The sequence below is a fragment of the Triturus cristatus genome, chromosome 3_2 (assembly GCF_964204655.1).
Source record: "Triturus cristatus chromosome 3_2, aTriCri1.1, whole genome shotgun sequence".
NCBI lineage: Eukaryota > Metazoa > Chordata > Amphibia > Caudata > Salamandridae > Triturus > Triturus cristatus.
In genome coordinates this window covers 322267481-322294421 of record NC_140584.1, presented here as the reverse complement: position 1 = coordinate 322294421, position 26941 = coordinate 322267481, and the positions used below count along the sequence as shown (strand labels likewise).

At 44.0% G+C, this 26941-nt stretch overlaps 1 protein-coding gene across 2 annotated transcripts in view; it reads right to left on the bottom strand.

The window, feature by feature from the left end:
• Positions 1 to 12305: 12305 nt before the first annotated feature.
• LOC146857281 (uromodulin-like) overlaps positions 12306 to 26941 on the bottom strand; it is a 99518-nt gene continuing 84882 nt past the window's right edge. For both annotated transcript variants that reach the window (XM_085647787.1, XM_085647786.1), the window contains exons 10-11: positions 24684 to 24716; positions 12306 to 13913 (exon numbers count right to left, since the gene is read on the bottom strand). In XM_085647787.1, coding sequence (XP_085503913.1) covers positions 13849 to 13913; positions 24684 to 24716 — 98 coding nt within the window. In that variant the 3' untranslated portion in view covers positions 12306 to 13848. The remainder of the gene's footprint in view (positions 13914 to 24683; positions 24717 to 26941) is intronic.

Here is a 26941-nt window from a genome sequence, read left to right as displayed (position 1 = left end):
TCCCGGAAACTCAGTCTGAAGCGCGAAAAGCACATGACTGTATTCTTGTGACTGAGGAACAGACAAAGGGTCGTATTGATCTCCAGGATACGCCCTTTACAGATGTAGATGGAGAACTGTGGGTGGACGGATCATGCCTGAGGCTACCAGATGGTACGACTTCAGCAGCGTATGCAATTACCACATTACAAACAATAGTGGAGACTGCACGCATTCCGCAGAAATCAGCTCAAGCAGCGGTACTGATAGCATTAACACGAGCATGTGAGCTCAGTGCAGGATTGTGTGTGAATGTTTATACAGATAGCCGCTATGCCTTCGGAGTAGCGCACGATTTTGGCCTACTCTGGAAGGAGAGAGGGTTTTTAACGTCACATGGAGCACAGATAATGTACGGGGAGTTAGTTCACAACCTTTTGACTGCATTAACATATCCAAAGAAGATTGCTATAATTAAATGTAGTGCCCATAAGAAAGTGGTTGATAAAGTTGGAGAAGGGAATGCTTTAGCAGACCGGGTTACATAAGAAGGGACCTATCTTAGGCCCCAAACCAGACGCACTGCTGAATTGCGCCATTTTGGCATTCATTACTCTTATTCTTTTTCCAGTGTATTCGTTGTAATCCAACTTTTTTTAAACCCATTCAGCTAGATATTGTATCTTCCTCCACACGTGGAATCTTTGCAGTTTCCCAAATTTCTAATGTCCAAAATGTGTCCATCCGGGCCTCTTTAAGTGAACACGACTGAGGCAAAGGTTCGTAAAAAGCAGTGTTTTATTCAGAAAATACCCAATGCATTTCGGGCTTCAAGCGCCCTTCGTCGGGGGTCACTATAAATAACAATAAGACAACAATCAATTTTAGTTTTCTTAATTAGACATATTATACTGAATAGATATATAATTTGTCAAAACTACCACCATGCGTGACATATAGCTCGTATATCCCTTCATTAAGACATAACATGAATAATAATGTGAATAATCACCCTCCTTCCACCGAACAGACCTATATTTCCCTTGATGTTGCCTGCTGTACACTCCCCCTATCACCATTAAATGCTCTCCTCTCCCCTATTAGCCATCGTCTTATCACTATTCCAACAATGTCCTTCCCGCAGGTAGTTAAACAAAACAGTTGTAACATTTACTCTCGCTCACAGCGGTGAGCTCGCCTGGCCTATTTTTAGCATTCTTTCATAGGCCAGGCGAGCTCACCGCTGTGAGCGAGAGTAAATGTTACAACTGTTTTGTTTAACTACCTGCGGGAAGGACATTGTTGGAATAGTGATAAGACGATGGCTAATAGGGGAGAGGAGAGCATTTAATGGTGATAGGGGGAGTGTACAGCAGGCAACATCAAGGGAAATATAGGTCTGTTCGGTGGAAGGAGGGTGATTATTCACATTATTATTCATGTTATGTCTTAATGAAGGGATATACGAGCTATATGTCACGCATGGTGGAAATTTTGACAAATTATATATCTATTCAGTATAATATGTCTAATTAAGAAAACTAAAATTGATTGTTGTCTTATTGTTATTTATAGTGACCCCCGATGAAGGGCGCTTGAAGCCCGAAATGCATTGGGTATTTTCTGAATAAAACACTGCTTTTTACGAACCTTTGCCTCAGTCGTGTTCACTTAAAGAGGCCCGGATGGACACATTTTGGACATTAGAAATTTGGGAAACTGCAAAGATTCCACGTGTGGAGGAAGATACAATATCTAGCTGAATGGGTTTAAAAAAAGTTGGATTACAACGAATACACTGGAAAAAGAATAAGAGTAATGAATGCCAAAATGGCGCAATTCAGCAGTGCGTCTGGTTTGGGGCCTAAGATAGGTCCCTTCTTATGTAACTGTTCTTGCACGGTGCCTTATGGGCTGGCACCTTACCAGTCAGCACGCAACATCAGGAGAATAAGGACAAAATTTGAGAAGAAGGAAAGAAATGGTGTGCATCCCACCCCCACTATTGAAGTTAGCAGACCGGGTGGCACGAGAGACTGCGATGCAGTCTGGTGCTACTGCAATGTATGTTGTGAAGTCACAGGCAGAAAGATGGCACGATGCTAGGAGAGAAGTGCTGGAAATACAGAGGACCGCTTCCGATAAGGAACGGGAGCAATGGTCCAATGATGGAGAGTTGGATGATGAAGGGTGTTGGAGAAGTAAGCAGATGGATAAATGGAAGTTACCCACAGCCTTTGTACAACCTATGGTTCAGATGGCACATGGACTAGCGCATGTCGGAGCTTCCGCAATTGTTAAATTACTCACACGAGTTTGGGAGCATCCGGAGATCGCTAGTACGGAAAAGAGGGTAGTGCAGACTTGCATGATTTGCCTGAGGTATAACCCAGGAAAGGGTACACGAACTCCAGCAGGAGGATTTGCGACACCTACTGCACCCTTTGAGGTTTTGCAGATGGATTACATTCAGCTCGAGCGCTGTAACAATCTGAAGTATGTTCTAGTAGTGGTTTGTGCCTTCAGCAAATGGGTTGAGGCATATCCTACGAAAGATAATACTGCAATGACTACAGCCAAGATGCTATTGAAGGAGTTCTTCCCTCGATATGGTGTTTGCAGATTGTTGTGGAGTGATAACGGACCTCATTTTATAGCAGATGTTATCAAGTATGTCCTGAAAGGCCTGGGAATAACCCAAAAATTTCATGCAGTGTTTCACCCTCAGTCTGCGGGATTGGTCGAGAAATATAATGGTACTCTGAAGCTTAAGATCGCGAAGATTCAAGCTTCGACTTCTTTGACTTGACCAGACGCTTTACCGCTGGCATTATTGTCAGTTAGATCGATACCGCATTCTCGGACCGGTCTCACACCCTACGAGATTGTCTTTGGACGCCCAATGAATATTTGGGGTCCACCAAAACCGAGGTTAGTGTATGATGTACCTTGTGTAATGATGAATGATTATCTGGCACAGTTAACGGATAATTTGGTTTCTATTCACCAACAGGTTCGAGAAGCGCTCCCTGATAGGTCCACAGGTGAAGGTCATAATCTCCGACCTGGAGATCAGGTTATGCTGAAAGTCTTCGAAAGGACGAACAGTCTAGAGCCGAGATGGGTTGGTCCTGAGCAAGTCTTGCTCGCAACGAGAACAGCTGTGCGGGTTTCCAACCGGAAGAACTGGATCCACTCCTTGCACTGTCGTAAAGTGCCGCCTGGATTGGTGGAGCCTGCTGTGTTGACCGACCATCGAGAAATCCTGACTGCGGAGAAAGGCCGTGCTGTGGAACCGAACGACACTGAGGAGCTCTTCCCGGACCAAGCGATTCCTGGAGGAAGAAGATATCACCTTAGACCAAGGAAGTGATTGCTGTATCCACAGTTGTCAGAACAGCCCTTAGGTTAGTGAAACGGAGAGCCAATGTGGCAAAGGGGGGGGATCAGCCCTGCATTAGTGTAGTGACACCCGTCTTGGCCCGCTGGTGAAGAAATCAACGGCTGCCTAAGGGGAAGAGTTCTGACAACCTTTTAGTTTCAGGAAGATAGTGATTTCTTACTACAAGATGGAGAAGAAGAAGATTTTTTGTGCGACAAGCTTTATTATCATTGTGGCTATTGTTGGTATAACCACATGGTTTGTTGAAGATGTGACTCCTGCCCGTGAGTTGCTTGTTTTGACCACTCCAGTGCCTGAGGAGCACTACTTTTATACCCTTCCGTATCAAGAATTGAAGCATCGTCAGTCTTATTTGAATAACACTTTCATCCAGATGTTGCATCATACCCATGTTGCTACAAATGCTACAAACTGTTGGATATGTGGCATGATGCCAGCTCATCAGAAGAAAGGAGGAACTCCGTTCATACCTCTTCCTTTTTCTCATAATGGCTCTTGTAGAGCATGGTACACTTTGCTTTTTGCCACACGGAAACCTACAGTGGGACGATTACTCTTCAGACTTAACAAGGAATGTCATCAGGATAAAGATGGTTATCCACAAGCGAATGGGACAATATGGGAATGGGAAGAGTATCGACCAGACAATGAATCGATCCCCTACATTTTCACGAATACTAGAGACACTGTAGGGAAGGAACAATTTGTGATTCAAGTGGCACAAGCTCAAGCGGACCTGTGTGTCCAGAGTGTGGGTTTTATTCCTGTTGGTGTTAGTGACTGTATCATTATCCTGAATATTGATGGGTTGAATAACAGTACTTTTTTAGCCTCCCATAACACACACTTTGTATGTGGGAATAAGGGTTATTATCGTTTGCCAGCCGGCTGGTCCGGAGTATGTTATGTAGCATTCCTATTACCTCCTGTATTCTTGGCACCTGCATCTTATCATAAAGATTTGAAGTTGTTGAATAATGTGACTGTAAATAGGTATAAACCTACTCTATCTATTGATGATGTTGATCAAACTGATACTAGTTTGCAGCAGTATATTGATTTTAACTTAGGATTGTTTTTCTTTGTTGGAGCTGCCCTAAATAGTAGGAAAGTTCGAAGATTAACAAGAGTTGTAGAGGCTGTGACAAATCAAACCGCTGCTGCTCTTGGGAATCTTACGGAAGAATTACAAATTACTAGAATTGTTGCATTACAGAATTGTATGGTATTAGATGTTATGTTAGCTGACCAAGGTGGAGCATGTAAAATTATCGGAAGTAGTTGTTGTGTGTTTATTCCTGACCATACGCCATTAGTTTATAATGCTATTAATAAATTGCATAAAATCGCAGCCGAAATCCATACAGAAAATGGCACTTGGACCTTTTCTGGATGGTTTTGGGCATTGATCACTACATGGGGATGGAAGGTTTTGACTGGTCTCTGCATTATTGTAGCAATTCTGTTTTCTTGTTGCATTTGTGTCCAGTGTGGTCCTTTACTCTGTTCTTTATGTGTGTCATTTTGTATTCCTGATAAGAAAGCTATTGCCAATGTCACCTATCAGAAACATTTAAACAAAGAGGTGGAAGAGATGATGAAAATTGACATATATGATGATTATCCTAACAGATTGAAGCCAGTGTTAAAATGCACGTTCCCAAGACCCAGAGGGACGTGCATGCTTTCATGGGCATCACCTCGTATTATCACCACTGGATATCCAGTTACTCTGTACTAACAAAAGCTCTGCTCTAATTAACCACTAAAGATGTGCATGAGCCTTTACCTGGGACACCTGAATGTCAGCAAGCTTTTGAGCAATTAAAAGTTGCACTTTGATCTTCACCTGTGCTTGGTACGCATGATTATCAGAAGCCTTTCATGTTGTACATACACAAAAAGGCTGGATGTGCGCGTTCTGTGTTAACAGAGGCCTTTAGAGGTAAGCAAAGCCCGAATGCTTATTTCTCTGCCTTTCTTGACACTGTCGCCAGAGCCCTCCCGAGCTGTTTGAGAGCTGCCACGGCTCTGGCCGTCTCTATTCGACAATCGGCAGGGCTTGTTTTTAATACTGATCTCACAGTGATGGTAGCCCATGCTGGGGATACACTTTGAACAAGACAAAGATGCTGGTTATGAATTGACATTGTTTGCACCACATATTACAAATAAAAAGATGTGTCACTCTGAACCCAGCCACGTTACTGCCCCTCCCTTCGGAAGATGAGGACACAGATGTCCATGATTGTCTATTCCGGACAGAAGAAGAGACAAAGGGACGGGTAGACCTGACTGATGTTCCCCTACCTGACCCAGAAGGGGGACTATATGTTGATGGCTCTTGTTTCAAACTGTCAGATGGCACCACCACCGGCACGTATGCTGTTACTACGCTGCGTACTGTAGTTGAGACATCACGTGTTGGTTGCTCTTTTGCGAGCGTGTGGGTTGAGTGGGGGATTGGCTGTCAATATTTATACTGACAGCCAATATGCATTCGGAGTAGCCAATAATTTGGGGCGGCTCTGGGCGGAGAGGGGATTCCTGACCTCACACGGCGCAAGGATACAACACGGCCCTCTGATACATAGGCTCCTGTCAGCCCTAGCACTTCCCAAAAGATTGGCGATAGTGAAGTGTAGTGCCCATAAAGCGGTCACTGATGACGTGGAGAGGGGCAATGCGTTTGCAGAACAAACAGCTAAAGAGACAGCTAGGTCCAAGATGAAGAGGATGTTTGTGGCAGGGCCAGCTCGATGGGTGCCTGAAGGTGGGATGTTTGAGGACACATTAGAAAATGTGAAAGAGATTCAGAGTGAGGCAACAGTTGAGGAGTTGGCACCGTGGCAGGAGAGTATGGGACGCTTAGACGAGGAGGGGTGCTGGACCGATAAATAAGAAAAGCAAAGATGGATGTTACCAGATGCTTTTTACTCCCTGTAGTTACAATGGAACATGGTCCAGCCCACATTAGTGCAAGGGGGATATGTAAGTTATTGGATCCTGTATGGCAAAATGATAACATCCCTGAGGCAGCGGCCCACCTAGTGAAGAATTATATGGTTTGCCTGATGCAAAATCTTGGGAAAGGTACCCCTACACCTCCTGGTAATTTTGCATCCCCCTCTTTCCCTTTCGAGGTTCTCCAGATGGACTACATCGCAATGGAACGAGTTAACAACTTGAAGTACGTGCTGGTGGTCGTTTGTGCATTCAGTAAATGGATTGAGCCTTACCCCACTAAAGAGAACACAGCCATGGCTACGGCAAAGGCTCTTCTGAAAGAGTTCTTCCCACGCTTCAGCTTGCCCCATTTGATTTGAAGTGACAATGGGAGTCACTTCAATGCAAAGGTGATTCAATTGGTATGCGATGGTCTTCATATCAAGCAGAAGTTTCACACAGCAAACCTCTCCCAGTCGGCCGGTTTGGTTGAGAAGTACAATGGTACTCTCAACTTGAGGTTGGCAAAGATCAGGGAGAGCACAGGGTTGCAATGGCCGGATGCACTACCCCTTGCCCTGGTATCCACCAGAGAGACAGCCTATTCTGGAACAGGGTTTTCACCATACAAAGTGGTTTTTGGGTGCCCCGCAAATGTGTGGGGTGCCCCCGCTCATGTAATTTTTCTGATATTGAATACCCACTGCTTGTGGATTACCTATATCAATAAAAAAAAAATGTGCATTGTATTCATCAACAGATCCATGAGGCACTTCTGCCAACACCTGAGGGGCCAGGCACAGCATCCAGCCCGGAGAATATGTGCTGGTGCGAAACTACCAGAGACTTGGGTGCTTGGAGCCGAGGTGGAGGGGGCCTCTTCTGCTTTTACTCGCCACGAGGACTGTTGTGAAGGTGGAGGGACGTAAGAACTGGATCCATACATCCCACTGCAAGCGTGGAGCGCTCCCTCTCCCTTACGACAAGTGGGTTTGTGAGGGAATTGGGGACCACGAGACAGAGAAGGTCCCTTGCTTTTTCCTTTTTTCTGATGCCCGACTGATCTGGGCACAGACGAAAGAGGAGAACAATGCTGCAGTGCCTCCAGAAATAAGGGCTGCCCAGGTTTCCCCTCCATCTGGTTCCCAGGAGCAAGAGTCTCAGTCTACTGCCTCCCCTGAGTTTAAGGTTCTTTTCCGAGATGAGGAAGTGCCTGGAGTGGCTCGGTACAATCTGCGTCCCCGGCGGAGGGACAGTGCACCCGAGGGACAGTCAGGTTAGTAGGGATGAACTTCTGGATGAAGCATAGGGCCCACGTACCCTGCCTATGGTACAAGCAATAGTCTAGGGAAAGGCAGATTGGTGCATTGTCTGAGACATTGGACAGGATAAGTGGGGGGATGCTTTCCAAGGAGAGAAGCTGCCCTATCCTGAGTGAAGGGACTGGAAGGGTTGTGATCATGCAGCCCACCATGAAGTGCTTGTTAGCTCCACCATTTAGAGACACTGAGAGACTATTTTTCTTTTTTTGTCCCTTTTTGAAGTGCTCCTTAGCACCACCGTTTAGAGACACCAAGAGACTATTGTTTCCTTTTTTGTTTTCCCCTCTCTGCATACCTGGCTCCATAGCACAGACTCTCCCCTGGTAGCTTGATTGATGAGAATGTATCCCTTTGGTGGTATTGTTAGGGAAGAAGAACAACCTTTAGAAGAACGTCGCCTTGGCCAAAATAGCCCCACTTGATCGAGCTGGCCCACTAAGACTAAGATAGTGTTCCTAGTGTTCGTTTTCATAGCATTGGTAGCAGTCTTAGAAATCCTATGGTTCTTGGAAGAAAGACATCCTGTACACTCCCTGATTGCAACAACTATGCCCCCTCCCCACAAGCATGTCTTTGGCAGCCTGGTCCCGCATAAGGAAAGACATTGGCATACTTATGTAGATAACGTCTTCCTACGGATGCTCCATCAGGCCTACCATACCACCAATGTCACTGACTGTTGGGTTTGTGATTCACTCCCCTCAGTGATGCTTAAAAAGTACCTGTTGATTTCCTTGCCCCTCGCTTATTTGGCCTGCATCGAAGACTGGTTTCAGTTGTTCACCATGGTATATATCCATTATCATTCAGATGCAATGAATTTGACATACCTTGATTATGAGGCTGTACTGGGTTATATAGCAACTCACCAAGGATTTACTCAAGGAGGAATGGGGCTGCTGACACTTTGCACCCCGAAGCCTGCATGAATGTGTATGAAAGGAATTAAAATGTAACATGGCTTCTGGATGAGATGACAGATTTCCAAGACTTTAATGTCACTGAATATTTTAGGTCTTTTCAGTTACGTAATATTACTCAAGATAGGGCAATGCCAGTACCGGTGATCAACACCACCAGTTTCTGTGTCTGGGTTTTTGGAAAGGTTCCGGTAGGAGTATTTGTAATTACACTTATGACTTGAATTCCACAAGTAGTCCACCATTACTTCCACCCCACAATGTGCACTTCATTTGGGGGTCCCAGGCTTACGTATGGCTTCCTAGGGGGCGGTCTGGTGTGTGCTACGTGTCCTTTCTTTTGCCCCCTGTGTATTTTGGACCATCATCCAATTATCATAGAGACCACAGATTACGACGCAGAAGTGTGTATATTTCTTGAGTACGAAGGGTTCTCGACACAAATTACATAGATCAGACTGCACTACCTTGCAGCAATTTACAGATGCCATGAAGGGTATTTTGCCATTTTGGGGCCCAATGCATAATAGCCGTAGTATACGCAGACTCACGAGGGTTGTAGAAGGAGTTATCAACACCACAGCAGGAATACTGACTAACATTACAGCTGAGCTTCAGGCTACGAGACTCATTGCCCTTCAAAACGTGATGGTGTTAGACGTCATCCTTGCTGATCGGGGTGGGGCCTGTCACGTCATCAGTAGTAGTTGCTGTGTGTACATACCGGACAATGCTCCAAATGTCTATGCGGCAATACAAAAGTTACACAGACTAGCATCTGACATCCACCAGGAGAATGGCAGATGGTCCCTGTCTGGGTGGTTTTGGAGTCTTATAGCAACATGGGGCTGGAAAATACTCTAGTGGCTTATGCAGGTGTCTGTGCATCAGTTGCCTTCCTGCCTGGTGTACTTATTGCATGCACAAATTAACACCTAAGCCCGGAGTTCAAGAGCAAAAAGCTACGCCCTCCTTCATGATGGTTCAAGCTATTTTGTATTGATAGCTATTGCAAATGTGTGTGACCAGCCTTCGTCTTACATTGTGCAGGCTAAAGTTAGCATCCGAGAGCCCATTTTCCTATCTGTAGCCACCATGTTATGCTGTAAGCAAAGCCCGCCCTCTGTGCCCCGCACTCTGCTTGCCTCAGCAGAAGCTGCTGTTCAGAAAGCCCTCTTATCTTATTCAAGGTTGGAACTCAGATGCACAACGAGAATAGTTTATCCAGCTTTGCATGTCTATCCCTGGACATAGTTATGCTCCCACACGAGAGAGAGCTGAGAACAAGTAAGACGGCCTTGGAGCCTGATAACGTGTACCCATTCCGCGGGTGGTAGCTCATCCGTCTGTGCCTTCTTTGTTCAGCTTTTGCTCAAGCAGTATTTTTCCATCAGGGGTGGGGCTTGAGAGGTGTTTGAAGGTTTATTTTGTGTTACCAAGAGTTCTGAAGGCAGTCCCCTCGGTAGCATCTAAGGAGGCTAGTCAGACTGGACTACGCTGCAGCACATTTACAACAAAATAACTTGGTTTGTATTCTCTACTGTGTCACCAACTCTTCATTTCTTGGAAGGCTAGAGGAGATCGTTAGTGGCCCGGGTGACCGTAAATAATGTATATTTGACAGCGCAGATCTTTATATGTTGAGGGTGACTAACAGAATACTGTGATTCTTTTTTGTATTACCATAGCTGTGTTTGTATGAAATGTTTTTTGGCTTGTTGTTTTGAACCATTAGTTTGTCGAGACCTTTTTCTCTGTATTGTGAAGAGTGTGGCCTATTGGCCTCTGTAATAATTTCTGATGTTATTTGAACTAGGCCTGGGCAAAAATTTCGTTCCGTTCACGGAAATTGCGATAATTTGACATTTTCGCGTTCCGCGGAGAGCGCGAAAATGTCGAAATTTCCGCTTTCCGCAGCTTGGCGATAATTTGTTTCTTGCTCGCGCTGTAAAATAATACATTCTCGCACGCGCGCGATCGCCTTACCTGAATCCCTGCGTTCGCCGACAAGTTTTCTTGATCCGGTCGCGTTCTCCATGAGATGTTGGATTGTTTTTAGCCATTTGCGCTGTCTTGCGACAGTTCGCGCCCGCAGTGACGTCATGCGTCGCGCGATCACGTCTTTCTTCTCACGATCATGCACTGCGAGACAACCCAAAACAAGATGGCCGCGCCCGCGAGCCACCACATGGGTAAGTTGGCGACCCGCAACCATGCAGAAAATCTCGCGAACATGCGGAAAAAAAAATTCCGCATCTTCGCGATATTTCCGCTTGTTTGCGATAATTTTAAACATTTTTGCGATAATTTGCAAAAGTGGATTTTGCAAATTCCGCCCACCCCTAATTTGAACCCCAAACCTTATGCTGACATTGTGTGTGCTGCCATGCTGATCTCACCTAGCCTTTACATTCTGAGTGGGGTCGCCCCTATGGCTCCCACAGTACAAGACCTGCCGAGTAGGACCACTGAACGGACCCATCCAGCATCAGCAGAGCTGCAACTACTCTAATGCAGGTAACTGGGATCCTAACTGTGAGTGGAACAAGAGACTGAAAAGGCAGATGAATTCTGCCGAACTCAAGACTTTTATCGGGTGTACTTGAATTGACTAAAGAAACTGAACTGCTGTGCACATCTGAGCATTGGGGTATTTCTGAGTGAAGCACACCTGTGCTTAAAACATATCTTTAGCCATGCTACATACTATGGTTTTTAAATGGTAACAATCTCCAATAGTGGAGGTGGAGCCACCAAAGAAGTGCAGTGCCTCAATGAAGATTGTGAACTGAATTACACCCCTGTAAATCAGAACTCTGATTATGCTACCCCTATCTGCTCTGTGCCCCCCCAGAAAACTTGATCTGAAACATATCATTAGATCAATTTCCCCTGGGAAACAGCATATGAAAATCTGTTCCTTCTATTGTATACTTCTCTTATTGTCGCCTTAATATGCAGTTCATGTCTCTACTCATTTGTAAGAAATACATCTAACCATGATGCACTGCCTTAATTTGGTACCATGATGCTCTGCTTTAATTTATTTTGAACATCATTACACCACTTTTGATCTAGGCTTTTTTGATCTAGGCCTGGAACATGAGTCCTGCCTTTTGGCACCAAACCCTTACATGTTCGATGGCACACTGGTGTACTTTTAAAATGTGGTCTCAAGTGGAAAAAAAGCATGCGAGTTTGTTAAAACAATGGGAAAACTTTACAGTGAAATGTAAATATGGCTCCCAAAGCACTTCTCAATGTAACTGCGACAGTATGACATAAACATCTTCACTGCTGAAAGTGATTTAAATGTTTTAAAGGAGAAGTGTCTGCATCCTTTGCTGTTAGGCCACAGTGTAATAACTCTTGGGAGAGCTACAGCAACATATTTGTCTAATGTGAGGATGAATCAAATGTTGTGTGCCAACCACATGGGCAGTGTGGAAGGTTCCAGGTTGTGTTGTTGGTTCTGTCTACCGCTTTGCACTAGTATCTGCCACCTTCTCACTACCTAACGCTCACCCCTTTTTTTATGTGCTCTATTCAGTAACATCTCTTTTCTACTTCTATTATCTCCCTATCTTGATATTGCCTTTATAGCTCTTTTCCTTGCCGCTCTATGGCCACTTTTCATCCTTTTAGGCCCACACTTGCCATCTATAGACTACAGATCATGAATTATAAAATGCATAGAACACGAATAACGTTGCATACAGTCAGGCCACAAGAGAATTTGCTGATAATGAAAAAATATTTATTTGGCACAAGTCAAGCAATACTATTACAACACAAGTGCAGAATTAAAGATAGCCCACATTCAGATCTGTACCCAACCACTAGGCCACACCCAGGAGGGAAAGACGGCACAACAATAACGGATTGACATAATAGCATATCCAGGAAACTGTGTCCAAGGCCCTGAGTATATGGCTCATGCTAATCATAGGTGCGAATTGTGCATCAGCTAGATGCTGCTACTCTGGGTTGTGGTAATTGGTGGTGCACAATTTGCACTTGATGGTTTGGTGCTCTCCCCAGAATGGCAAATAACGTGCAATTTGTATACATTTTCATCTGACAGGTGCTGCGCATACCTGAATTGTGTGCAATATGCACCCACAACTGCAGGTTACTGCAACAAACTCTCACCAAGTGACAAATGTGTGTGAGTGGTAATCCCATTTCAGTTGATAACAGGACCATGAGTCCAAAAAAGGATGTGCCGCCATTTTATAATTACAGCCTCAGCGCATCAACTGAAGGCCAGAGTAACGCTACAAGCAGGCACACATTACGTTTATTCTCAGTTTTAGCACTGCATTGATCACGAGTGTGATTCATTAATTGTGATCTCTTGTCGTATGTAATAACAAAATAAACTGTGTACTTTTTTTTTTTTAAACCAACGATCAGTAAAGTAGACATCCCTTATGGTGAGCATAATTTTGGCTTGTAGTGTTTATGTCTGCATTTACCACCAGCATCTAAAGGAGACATTAAAATGCTACAATGATCCGCTCTCCCCTCAGTCAAATATTGTCACAGGCTGAGGCAACCCTGAAGTGTATCTTAGTGTATCTGACCATTAATTTACTGTGTTTAGTGTCAACGTAGGCATTGGCAGAATTCCTGTGACAGGCAGTGATATACTCTGAAATGTGTCAATGACAGACACTTAAGCCGACCTTTCCAACCTTATATGGATTGCTGCAGCTTCTGCACAGACTTCGACAAAACAGGACACAGGGTGTGTGGAGTCCTGACACATTGTGTTACAAATCCTGGGAAGTGACATAGACACAGACTAAGGCAAACACTAACATGTGACAATCCTTGACTCAGGATGACAGCCCATGAAATGTGTGCCCTCCTTTGCCTGTGCTGCTGCTTCACTGTTGACCCTCAGTTTCCCTCGTCTCTCTCCCGGTACCCAACACCATCAGTCCCCAGGATTGCTGCCAGTCCACTTCATCTCTATGTCATCATTCTCCTCTTCAGCTGGTTATGTTCTATATTTGCCTTATTTCTGTACCATATCAACAGATCTTTAACTCTGCATTATATTCATTGACTCACAGTTAGCACAATGCGTAGTTCTATCAGTCAACCGCCCTTTACCCTCCGGGGACATGGACATGATTGTGGAACAAGATCCGGCAGAATAGTGCACTTAAGACAGTAAAGTTCTGGCTACATTTTTTACAGTACCCCACCCCTACCCCCAAAATGACGAAACGGGTTCATAGCCAAGTGGATGTCTAGACTTTTCATCGGGTCACCACATCAGTCGGAGGCTCAGCAGCACGATCAGGGAGCTCACCAGCACAGTCCAGGAGACAACTGGAAGCAAAGGGAGAGGAATTAATTCTTCCTAGGTAGCTGCTCTTCATCATCAAACTCCAAACGGTACTTGCAGCATATTACCTACAACATTGCATGCAACCAAACAGTGTCCCTTCCGTAGGAAATTAGGATAGGGAGAAATTAAAAACTTAAATCCTCAGACTTGATGCCTTGACTAATATGGCAAATGTGCAGTGTTGCATACAGATGGTGAGACATTCGCGGAATATTTGAGTGCAAACGAGGGAATCAGGGATTCTGAAAATCAATGAGACATAAGCTTGCAAGACAAATGTCATACTTTGCACAGCAGATAGATGCTAAATTGGTAGCAGTGTTTAGAAAGTAAGAGGTAAATCTTACCCCTCAAAGCTAGAAGACCTATGGTAGCACAAATAGGGCAAATGTTCCATTCACACTGAAAGCATCAGCAATGCACGCAGTGATTGGCAGACTACAAAGAGCAAGTGGGCGTGATCGACTGGTGAGAGTGCTCAAGGACTAGAGCAGAGGAAGTTACAGACACCTTGTGCCACGTTTTTTGCTAAATATGGAAGCCTAGCAGACTTGAAAGTTTAGACTATCTTAACATCAAACTCGAAGGTGTGGACTGTTTGTGTTACTTACTGACCAGGAATCCAAGCAATTGATCCGAGACAGAAAGCTAGACTTTCAAAGCCTCATGCATAGTTTGGTCAAGCAGCCAATGTCAGTTTATGGCACTGGGACTGGTGACAGAGCTGACATGGCTAGAGGATAACACATTTGAAATTATTTACACACACAAAATAAAGATCAGTCTCCAGCATGAGTTATTAAATTAAGAATAGACATTTTTTTAAAGAATAGCTTACAATTAAATTACAGTAAAAACAAAGACAGAATGATGAAAGTCTAAAGTCTCCATCCGTTATAGAGACAATGAGGGAAACACGTTCTCACTAGGACCATGTTTGGCAGTCACGTACTCGCAGACTGGTTTTAATTCATTCAACAGTTTGTCGGATCCAAACTAATTTACATAGACTATATAGGGCCAATGACATTGCATGGGAATGCAGCGTCACAAATAGAATCAGAGATGTACCTAGTGCTACATCCTTTAAAAATGGGAGAGCACAATCCCAGGGAAGAACAGTAAGGAACGTTGGCCCCATTCATAAAACCTTGACAACATGGCATCTCTCAAGCTTGTAAACCAGAATCAAATGTTGGCCTGCATGCTATGTTGTTTCTTCCCCTCTTAATGCCTTGAAACCCTATCTGGGACATATGTGCTTAACAATAAATATATAACAGAATGTAGCATAATATATAGGCAAAAGAGTCCCCTGGGGGCCAGTACCCTTATTCAAGGACAACCATAGGGTGTACCTCAGAATATCATTAAAAAAAATGTTGCCTGAAAGAAATAGTGTATCTTAAATATCATTTACAGATATCATAACATTCCATTGGGTGTAGGATTCCGAAGATGTTATATTTTTCTAAACAATATTTAGGGCACAATATTTTGGTTACACTATTTGGTACAATAGCCCTAAGGCTTACTCATACAACTATTACACTGAGACTCAAGTAGTGCATTGCCCATTGAAGCTACATGTGGGATTAAGATGTCGTTAGGTTACGAGTCAGCCTACTCTGCAACAGGAGTGCTGGTGTTAGCTGGGTTTTTATGTTGGACACTAGCCAACATGAGCGCCATTTGAGTCAGGAATGCCTGATATGAGAGAGAGGATCAGCGATCTTGTGCTGTATTATTGGTCAGTGGAATAGGAGCGTAGGTTGTTGAGTGGTATATAACGCCTACAATATATTGGTGGTAGAGCGGTCATGACAATAGTACTTAATCTCATGCATTATATTACATGACACACCGATCGCGCCATCGTATCGCAAAGTAAGTCTAGGTAAGTAGATATGGTGGTAAGAATAACAATAATAATGATGTATTTATCTTGAAGATGTAGTGGCAAGCGATGCAGTGGATGCAATATTATTGTAGATCGATAGCACAGACCTCGATATAGTGTCATACAACCCTCATGACGACTACTGGAACAGGATCTGTGGTCCAGTGCTATATAGATTTGCGAAGCATTGATGAGGGTGTCTAGGGGATGAGCCTGGGTCTGGCCATATGGTACTGCAGCAAGCTGCATTTGCGGACTGTTTAGGGGCTCTAAAGCAAATTTGTGAGTTTCATTTGGGAATATTTTTCCAACATAATATCACTAAATTGTGCCATCATATGCTTCATAATTCAATTGTACTATGGAATATCGAAGCTAAGAATATTGTGATGTACTACCATTATGGACAGAATATCAAGGGACAAACCATTGAAAAGTAAGAGCATATCGAGGAAGAATAGATTTACTATTCTTATCTCTATATGTATGCATCTTGAATATATGTATATTCACTGAAAAAAACAAAGGTTACAGGGATGTTATAGTTAGGCTGAGATTTCACTCGTACAAAAACAGTGAAAATCTGCTGTTATTGTTACCTAAGCTAACTATAACTTACACCCCACAATGCTCTGCTTATGACCTCACATATTACATCATTTATTACATGGTCAGTGACATCACTGATGACATCATCAAGTGAGTGTAAGTGTATTCAGCAGATTTTGGGTGTTAAACAGATATTCTAGCCTACTTCAAAAGTTAAATTAGTATACTAGGTGCACTATTACTGAGTGATACTACTTCTAATTTATATCATGTGAGTGGTTATGTGACTGTATGCATACTTGTGTGTATGAGTGTGTAAGTGGCAGTTTGTATGTATAAGTGGGTGTGTGAGTAGCTGTGTGGATGAGTGAAATGCTGTGTGAGTGGTGGTATTGGTCAGTAAGTGGGTGTGTAAGTGGTTGAATGAGTGAGTGAGTGGCAGTGTGAGTGGCTCTATGGGTAGGTAAGTGGGTGTGCAGTGACTATGGTGTCTGAATGGCTGTAGGAGTGAGCAACTTGGTGTGAAAGTGGCACTGTGGGTGAGTGAGTGGCTGTTTGAGTGGGTGTTTGGTTAAGAAAGTTGGTGTGTGAGTGGCTGTATTGGAGAGTGTGTGTGAATAGCTGTGTGGGTGAGTGAGCAGATTTGTGAGTACTTGTGTGGAGGTGTGAATGGGTATGTAAGTGGTTGTGTGAGTGTTTGAGTTCTTGTATGGGTGAGTGAGTGGCTGTGTTGAGAGGCTGTATGAGTGAGTGAGTAGGTGTGTGAGTAACTGTACAGGTAAATAAGTGGGTGTGTCAGTAGCTGTATAGTTGAGTGTGTGGCTATATGAGTGGCTGTACGGGTGAGTGACTTGTTGTATGAGTGGCTGGTTGTATTAGTGGCTGTATGGGTGGGTGAATGGTTCTCTGACCAGCTTTCAGGAATCTTGCTGCATGGGGCTTACTGAACGTAACAGAAGATATTCTTGGCCCCCAAGGCCCCTCAGCAGCCAAGGGGATTGTTCCCCCAACAAGCAGTCCCCCAGGAGGCATGTTTGCAGAGTGGTGGAGAAAGGGTGTGTGACCTCTGAAGTCCTCTCAGCAATCAGGCAGTGTGGGACTTACTGAAGGTAACCAGAGGGCTTGCTGGCCCCTGAGGACACTCTCTAGCCAAGGGGACTTCATCCCCCAACCAGCAGTGCACCAGGAGACGCTTTTGCAGAGTGGTAGAGAAAGGAAGTGTGGCCTCCAAAGAACTCTCAGTAATCCCAGTATGTGGGACTTACTGGAGGTAGCAAGAGGGCTTGTTGGCCCCCAAGGACCCTGTAGACCAAAGGGGACTTCATCCTCCAACCAGCAGTCTACCAGGAGGGAAGTTTGCAGAGTGGTGGAGAAGGGTGGGGGGCCTTCAGCATGTTGCTGGTATGTTTGTTCCATTTTTTGGCATTTTTTCTTTATTCGGGAAGGGGGCCATGTTGTCCCCATTCTCTGGGCTAATTATTGCCCTGGGGACCCAATCTCTTGGACCATGCCAATTTGGAATGAGGAAGGCGGGCTGGACGGCCCCCCTCCCTGGCTGATTTCACAACCGGGGACCCTATCCCGCAGTGCTCAGCCTCTAATGTGGGTGCCCTGTCAGTGCACCCACTTACTATAGATATGGACTGCGGGGGGAGCTTGAAGGCCCCACAGTGCCTGCAGCTCCCCACCTCCTGCAGAGGCTGGCATTACTTTTACACCTAGGGAACTGCTAAAATGCAGCTCCTTGTGTATAAAAGCAATTGTGCTCCGCTTTGAGCAAGCAAGGAGTACCATTTGCTATGGCTTGGTGGGAGCAGTAATGCTCTTGCCAAGCCATAAAAAACAGCTAAGTCCCAGGGGTGGGCACCCCGAGACATAGCAGGAGCCGGCCCTGAGGGGTGGCAGTTCCCAGAGCCATGTTGGCTCCAGGAGGGGGGCTGTGCAGCCCCCTTCTTTTTTTCTATTTGCCCTGGGGAAGTGGTTGTCCTCGGGGCTGCGTATGGGCATGGACCCCCCATTCAATACTACAAAACTACTCTGGAGCTGGTGGCCAGAGGCTGTAGGTGGGTCGCCATGGCCTCCCCACATTATGTCCAATTAAAGCCAACGAGAGGTGGTAGCCCCCGGGGCTGCATGGGGGTCCACACGCAACCCAGCATTCTTTGAAGTAAAGCATTCTTTCAAGTAAGGCACTAGGGAGGTGGCAGGGTCTAAGAAGGCCCACCTATTTATAAAAATGTGAGCCCTGGGGAGGTGCTGGTTCCCGGGGTATTAGTAAGCCCTAGGAGGGGAGCCCATATGCCCTCCCGTCCTTTATTTGCATAATGCCTCCTGGACCTGGGCACCCAGGGGCCAATAATAAATTAAGTGCGGGAGCCCGCGTTTCACTTTTCTTTCAATTTCGTCCAGATACGCAGATCCTGCTGAAATTGGTTTTTATAAAATACTTTTTTTGGGCCCTGCAGGGTCCCTGGGACCCACCCAAGAGGCCTAGGGATCAGGGTATTTCCACCCTGCCGCCTTTTCTTTTAAAAATTTTTTTTGTGGTAATCAGCATCAAAGCGAGTCCCAAGATAGCTGCCAACACTTCCTGGTTGAAGTGTTGGCAGACAATCTAATTTCTGTAGGATTTTGGGATCCCAGATATCTTTATTATTTAAACAAGAATATCTCTTAAACTACTGAACGGATTTCCACCAAATTACAAAAGGCACACTTTCTGGTCCAACATCTAGTTGTCTGCTAAATTTGGTGTAATTCTGTTTGGCGGTTTGGGCTGTATTCACGTTCAAAATGTGAAAAATTTCTAAAGACATAACATAGGGATAACGAGTTTTGGGCCCCCCCTTTCTTCACAGTCCCTAACTCACGGATCACCCCAAAACCTTCAACACAGCAGCTGAACCAAAAAGAGGAAGCTTTTTGAATATTTTGTGAAGATTCATCAAGTGGCGCCAAAGTTATTGGCAAAACAGAAAATCTCTTCTCTTATGGAAACTTTGGTCCTAACTATAACAACCTACTGGTTACTGCCGGCAGGTAAAAAAGAACTATATATTCACTGAAAAAACCATAGGTTTCACACATGTTATAGTTAGCTGGACATTTTACTGATAAAAAACCAATGAAATTCCCCCGTTATAGTTAGTGCAGGCAACTATAACTCACGCGACCGCAATCCTCTGCTGATGCTAATACAGTATTTAGACACTTATTTGCCCATGTCTTCTTCCATTAAATTTTAGCTATACATATATTACAAATATTTTTTTTTCATAAAGACACATATGTCATCAGCAGAGGATTGCGGTCGCGTGAGTTATAGTTGCCTGCACTAACTATAACGGGGAATTTCATTGGTTTTTTATCAGTAAAATGTCCAGCTAACTATAACATGTGTGAAACCTATGGTTTTTTCAGTGAATTTGCAAGGTTTTTTAAATGCTAATTCCTAACTATAACGTGTGTGAAACCTATGGTTTTTTCAGTGAATTTGTACGGTTTTTTAAATGCTAAGTTACTTTACGCCATTCGTGGCGTGTGCGCCCACTTAACGCAGTTCGTTCCGTGCGCGCACGGTGCGCTTCGCGCACCGTGCACGCACAGTGAGCACGCGGTGCGCTTCGCGCACCGCGCGCCCACTTTACGCAGTTAGTGCCGTGCACGCACGGTGGGCAAGCGGTGCGCTACGCGCACCGCGTGCCCACGTTACGCTGGATGGGCCATGTACGCACGATGCGCTTCGCGCACCGTGCGCACATGGAGGACATATTATGCGCTTCGTTGTGAAAGGTTATCTTTTAAATTTTTGGTTGTTATATATGCCATGCACAACTGGTGCCCTTCGGGCACTAGTTGCACAAGGGGTGGAGAGAGTATGGATGATTTTTTTTTTTTTTTTTTTTTTTTACTGTACGCGTACGGTAAGCTTAATCAAAAAAATTTAAATTGACTAATTGGCCTTGGGGGTTCTTTGGGGACACCATCATCAAGGCTAGGTGGTTAGGACCTGTCACAACAACCCCTTTACATGTTTTTTGCCTTTCTTTTTCCTCCCCCTCTCAGAGTGCAAGAGAGAAAATTGCGGCCACCGCTTCCTGGTTTCGACCGATTCGAATGTTTACTAAGATCTAACAGCCAATCAGAATCGCGCTCGCGCACGTCACCGTACGCGTACGGTAAGCTTACCGTAAGCGCACGGTAAGCGCACCGTAAGCTGGCTCAGATATATATATTGATTTAAATGCTATTTTCTCAGGATCTACTGAACAGATTTACACCAGACCTACAAAAGGCACTTCCTTGACCTGAGGACTACCTCTCTGCCAAATTTCAAGTAACTCTGTTCGGCTGTTCGGGCTGTAGCTGTGTCTAAAGGTCGTATGGAAAAATGCATGGGAAAAACGCGTTTTGGGACCCCCATTTTTTCTCAGCCCCCGCTTGACGAATCCCCCCGAGACTTTCAGGGTAGGAGCGGAGCGTAGCGCCCCACCTATTTTGAAAATTTCGCGAGGATTCGTCGACCGGCGCCAAAGTTATTCCAAATAGAATGTTGCGGATTTCCTATGGAAACAGGGTCCTAACTATAACTATCTACTGGCGACCGCCAGTAGATAATATATATATATATATATATATATATATATATATATATATATGATCGCTCACTCCTTCCTCCTTCCAGAAACAAGGCAAGCACTCGTGGGGGGATTTTTCTTTTCAAATTTCGCGCGAGTTATAGTTATCTGAACTAACTATAACGGGGGAATTTCATTGGTTTTTTACGAGTGAAATGTCCACCTAACTATAACCTGTGTGAAACCTATGGTTTTTTAAGTGAATTTGCAAGGTTTTTTAAATGCTAATTCCTAACTATAACGTGTCTGAAACCTATGGATTTTTAAGTGAATTTGTACAATTTTTTAAATGCTAAGTTATGTATTTATTAATATCTATTTTTTTAAGGTTTTGCACCGCGCGCTTCGCTCACCGTGCACGCGCTTTGGGAGCACGGTGCGCTTTGCGGACCGTGCGCGCGCGTTGTGCACAAGGTGCACCGAGCGCGCATTCCGCGATTTTTATACATAAAACTAAAAATTTTATTTCACCCATGGGGGTCCTTCTGTGACCCCCTGACAAAGGCTAGGGGGTCAGGAACTCTCTTCCCTGCCCCCTTTTCACGTTTTTACACATTTTTTCTACCTTTCCTTTTCAGTGCGAGAGACAAAATGGCGGCCAGCACTTCCTGATTTCGACCGATTCGAATGTTGACTGACATCTAACAACCAATCAGAATTTCGCTCGCGCACGGCACCGTGCGCGCACGGTGCGCGCGTATAGATATTTATATGCTTTTAAAGGCTATTTTTTCAGGAAATACTGAACAGATTGACACCAGACCTGCAAAAGGCACTTCCCTGACCTGAGGACTACCTCTCTGCCAAATTTCAAGTAATTCTGTTCAGCCGTTCGGGCTGTACCTTCGACTAAAGGTCCTATGGAAAAATGCATGGGGAAAACGCATTTTGGGACCCCCCTTTTTTCTCGGCCCCCACTTAACGAATCACCCTGAGACTTTCAGGGTAGGAGCTGAGCGGAGCGTCCCATTAGTTTTGAAAATTTCGCGAAGATTCGTCAACCGGTGCCAAAGTTATTCAAAATAGAATTTTGAGATTTCCTATGGAAACACGGTCCTAACTATAACTATCTACTGGCGACCGCCAGTAGATAATATATGTAGTAAAGGTACAAATCTGTGGGGTTAGGTATAGAAAATCTATAATTACTTACCTTTCGATATTGTGTGCATGGTATTTGATGCCATAGAGATCTCTATCACTGTAGTCCTGATGCACACCCAATGACTCACAGCGAGTTAGGATCAACTACAGAATTCGGCATTTATAGTCGTAGCCCTAAATTATACATTTAGGTATCCATAATTCAAAGAGGACAGTGATGAACTTCAAATGCGATCATCTGGGGATTCTAATTAATATTAAGGGCACGATTTATATAACAGTGGGCTGCTCGCCCTTCTGCAATGGGGACTCAGTCAATTACTCTCTCCATGACTGACAGACAGCCCGCCAAATTAATAAATGACTGCCAAACAGGTGGTCATTTATAAAAGCATAGGCAGGAACCGCTGTCATGGCAGCTCCAGTCAATGCATTTTACTCCTTGCTAAAGAGCTGATTAGGCAGGATGGAGCCCTTTCACAAACAGAATTCTTTTTTTTTCTTTTCAGAAAGTAAATCCCAAAACAGGATTTTCCTTTCGAAAAGAAAAAATATAATTCTCCCTAGCAATGGGAGTATTCTCCCATGGCGGGGAGGGGGGGGGGGGCATTATAACCTTTTTATCGTTCCCGACTGCCAGGTTTTACCTGGTGGCAAGGAACAGCAGAAAGTACTACATGTCCGCAAATCTAAATTGGGCGGGTGGACATGTTGCCATTTCTCCTGAGGTATAAGGGCTGTCGGAGAAGTTTGACCACAGCAGAATAGTTTGCAGGTCTCCCCGCATTTAAATCAGGCAAGCAGACCTTCATATTGACACTATGTATACTCCATTGCTGTTGCAGCGGGTATACATACTGCTGATATATAAATCAGGCCCTAAATTATATTAACATGTGCTCCATGAGGCAAAGGGAATTGGATAAACAACAGGATGAGATGTTTATGCAGACGATCCAATGAAATAACACTAAATATGTGGGATAAAGTACCCTCCTTTTGTACATTACAAGGTTCCAGCAAGACACCTTAAAGTTTAATGAGCATATAGAGGAAATGGTGTTGCATGCTGAATTTCATCATACAATCACTAACCTCAGAAGTGATTTGCAATACCCTTTCAACATACTGTAGGGTGTATAGTTCTCCTTAAATTATATGGTCACGCCATCACCTTTCCGACAAAGTGCATACAATCTCAGTGGCTTTTTCATTCATATGAAAGAGATAGGAAGGTTGCAAATATACACAAAAGTGGAATCTGTGTTGAAAATATAAATGCACAAAAAATACTTAATAATGTGTTGCAAAAATATAATACAATAGGTTTAAAGTATTTAAGATTTAAAAAATACTGTAGCTCAGAATGCTTAGCAACATGAGAGTGATTCATTCTTTTCTGTGCTGATCTTTAACTTATTTATGGTACTATGTATATATCAGTTTTCAACTGTTCATTGTTCATTTTAGAAAAATAAATGAGAAGAACAAAAAACAGTTACCGTTTTCTTTGTTTAAACTGCTCTGTAACCTGTCTTTCACCTTCACCACTAGCTCTAGCATGAAGCCCTATATCATATCAGCTCAACGGTAATAACTTATTACGTTTCAATAACTAAATCATTTCCTTATTACAGGTGACTAGACACATCACAACTAGACTGTAAAATGAAAACTAAAGACGGTCTTTTGATTCAGGGATCGTAGCTTCCCATGTATTATACCATGATATACTCCATATTTAGGACGGTATTAAGAACAGTCAGGGAATGTGTGGCTCAGAGGGTTACACTATAACTCATCTATGGCGTATGGTTTTGGCTCAATAGTAGAATGGGATTTGGAAGAACCGCAGAATGGGATTTGCAAGTGTTCCATTGTGAAATCACTGAGGGATCTTCTAGCTGAAGTGTAGGAAGCCACTGTGAAACCCTCAGAAAGTCACTTTGAATAAATTGGTGTTTTATTTGGTCCTTCTGGCTAAGAGGGAGATCTGTAAGTTATTGCGCCAGGTGGCAACCCCAACATGGAGAGCCTGGTGGAACTCAGTAAGGTATTATAGAGACCTAGATCAGAAAGTTAATGTATATAGAGAGAGAACAGAACTAGGGCTATTTTGGAATTTGCTAGACCATTTAGATCCTGATTAAGCTACTTTATAGGATCCAATGATTACACCTCTTGGTCAGCTCACAATGTGTACTACAGGTGGTTTCCGTAAGATCATTAGCTGAGATTGGAACCCCCAAGTTATAAGCAGCAGGGGTGGATCAGGCCGAGAGGTTGCTATAGCTACGGAGGTCATATGGGGACAAAAAAAAAAAAAAGAAAGTCACTTTGAAAATAAATCTCCACTTTTATGACTTCACAAGATGAGGTCAGAGTGCAGACTTTCTTCTTGAAAAACATGAGGTCTTGACAGCCCTGAGTCTAAGGAGAATAATCAGTAACTCCAAAACAAGCCTACTGGTGAAGAAACGGGGGTACCACTAACCGGAATGGGGTCTTCCTACGAGAAACTTTACCCATATTATATGACAATAAAAGAAGGTGTATATTACCTTTCTGGGAAGCGAAATTGATATCAGGCATTTCTGTAAAAGAGAAAGTGAGACATACATGATTAAGGTTTGCTGGGCTTTCCTTAACTTGGCACAATACATGGGACAAATGCAGTGCTTAATTTGAGCGGGTGATTTCTCGTGTTGGTCACTGCACTTAATTGTCAGCACTGGCTCTAATGAAAGTACACCACATGATGGCCCTGTCTATCTAATTTTGAGATGAGCACAACAACAGTGTTTAATAAGTCAATACAACATTAAAAAAGAATAATACCTGGTGCTAATGCCATTCTTATAGCTTTGGGAGACCTCGAATGGTCTGAATTGTCACACTAGTATGAGAGTATGGTTAGTAGTTGTGCTGATACTATCACTGGCAGTGCTGGCAAGGGCAATCGGTGGTGCAGGCTGCAGTGGGCTCTGAGAATGGTCCTGGAACTTACTTTTTTTTACAAATTAAACACTGGACAAACATCTAAAATATTTCAAGGTTTCACATCACTTCTTCATCCCTTTCCATTCTCCTCTATTTCAGCCCTTGTTTCTATTGCTCTTGTTACCAGAATAGTAGTTTTATGTTTTGTTAAGGTTTTGTAGAATGTGAACATAGCCAAAGTGGCAACATACAGACCTGTCCAAGTACGTACAGATTCTATGCATAAACTCTGCCAAATATAGTGGCAAGAAAATATATCTTCAATGAGTAGCAAGATTTCAAAACATGAGCTACAGTTAGTGATGCCTCACTCTCAGACAGTGGCAAGAAAAGGATTGAGTTGGTGTGTCTAAGCGGCGTTTGGAAATGTAGGCATATGTGTTATGGAGGGAGCTCAAGACTCATTCTGGGGAATAGCAAGACTACCAGACCTACGGTTGTAGATATTTGTCCTTGCATACTTTTGCCTCATCTCTGATGGCTGTGTTTGGTCCCATTGGCTCGATTGAAGCAATGGTTTTTAGATTGAATCAGTACAGGACCAACTACATGGCAAGTGATGGCCCAGACGATGACATCAGTGAAAACTATCTGGGTAACTCTAAGTTTGTAGTGAGAGTCTCTGCACTTGGATCGGCCCTGAGCCATGCCCGTCATATGCAGTGAGATTCTGTTTCATCATTGGTTTGAGCTGGGCCTGTGCAGTGATGTTCTGTCCCATCACTGGTTTGAGCTGGGCCTGTCAGTGAGATTCTGTTCCATCACTGGTTTGAGCCGGGGCTGTCATGTGCAGTGAGGTTCCATCCTGTGGCAGATCCAGAACAGGGGCTGTTTTTAGTGCTGATATTCTGTGCTATGACACCTGGGTCTGTGTTGTACAGTCAGATTCTGATTCATGACTGGAACACAAGTAAATCCAGACATGTTTCAACTATCTTTAATCTCTTCAGCTGTGGAGTTACTGTTCGGTGGCGGCTGCCACCAGTCTAAAGTGGTAGGGTGGCGCGGGGGAGGAATAAAAATAAAATAAAGTGACTTAGCTGTCGCTGTGCCGTTTCTCTACCCGGCTGTAGAATACAGCTGGGTTGGAGAAACCTAAGTGTGCATGCCTGTTTAGCTGGCCTAAGATGCCGGCCAAACCAGCATGCGCACTTACAGCGCCCCCCACCACTTCTCCTCTCTGTCATGGCCCGGTCCGGGCCCAGACTCATCGGCTTTGCGGCTCAGAGTACAGTGATAAATAAAATTATAAGAACATTGTATTATTAGCATTTTATTTATCTGCTGTCTCTGAGCAGTGGGGTGACGCTCCTCCTCCATTATGGAGGATCCGTCCCTGATGCTTTTGTTTTCGTCAGGAGGGGACGGAATATATCGGATTGGTTTGGACTGTGTCTTTTATGATGGGGCCAAATCTGATTTGCATATGGTTGGCCTCTAAGGGCATAGAGAGCAACATTAAAATGTGCATGATATTGTATTGCATTGTGTTGTAATTGCATTTATATAGCGCTTACTACCCCTGACGAGGCGCCGAAGCGCGATATGGTTCCCTGAGTAATGTTCAGTGCCACTGTGCCACATGACAGGCTCTGAAGTGGGTCTGTAATACGTATTTCCCTTGTTTCAGAAGTAGGTCTTGAGCTAAACCTCTGATACAAATGCAATAGGCATATGTCTACTATATCCATGGGTACTGAAATACTACACATATGAGGCTGCGGTGGATTCTGTATGATGCACTTGCCACATAATCAATCAACTGTTGCATAACTTGTAGATTTTAACCGGAAAAACTGTTCGTACCTCAAACAAATCA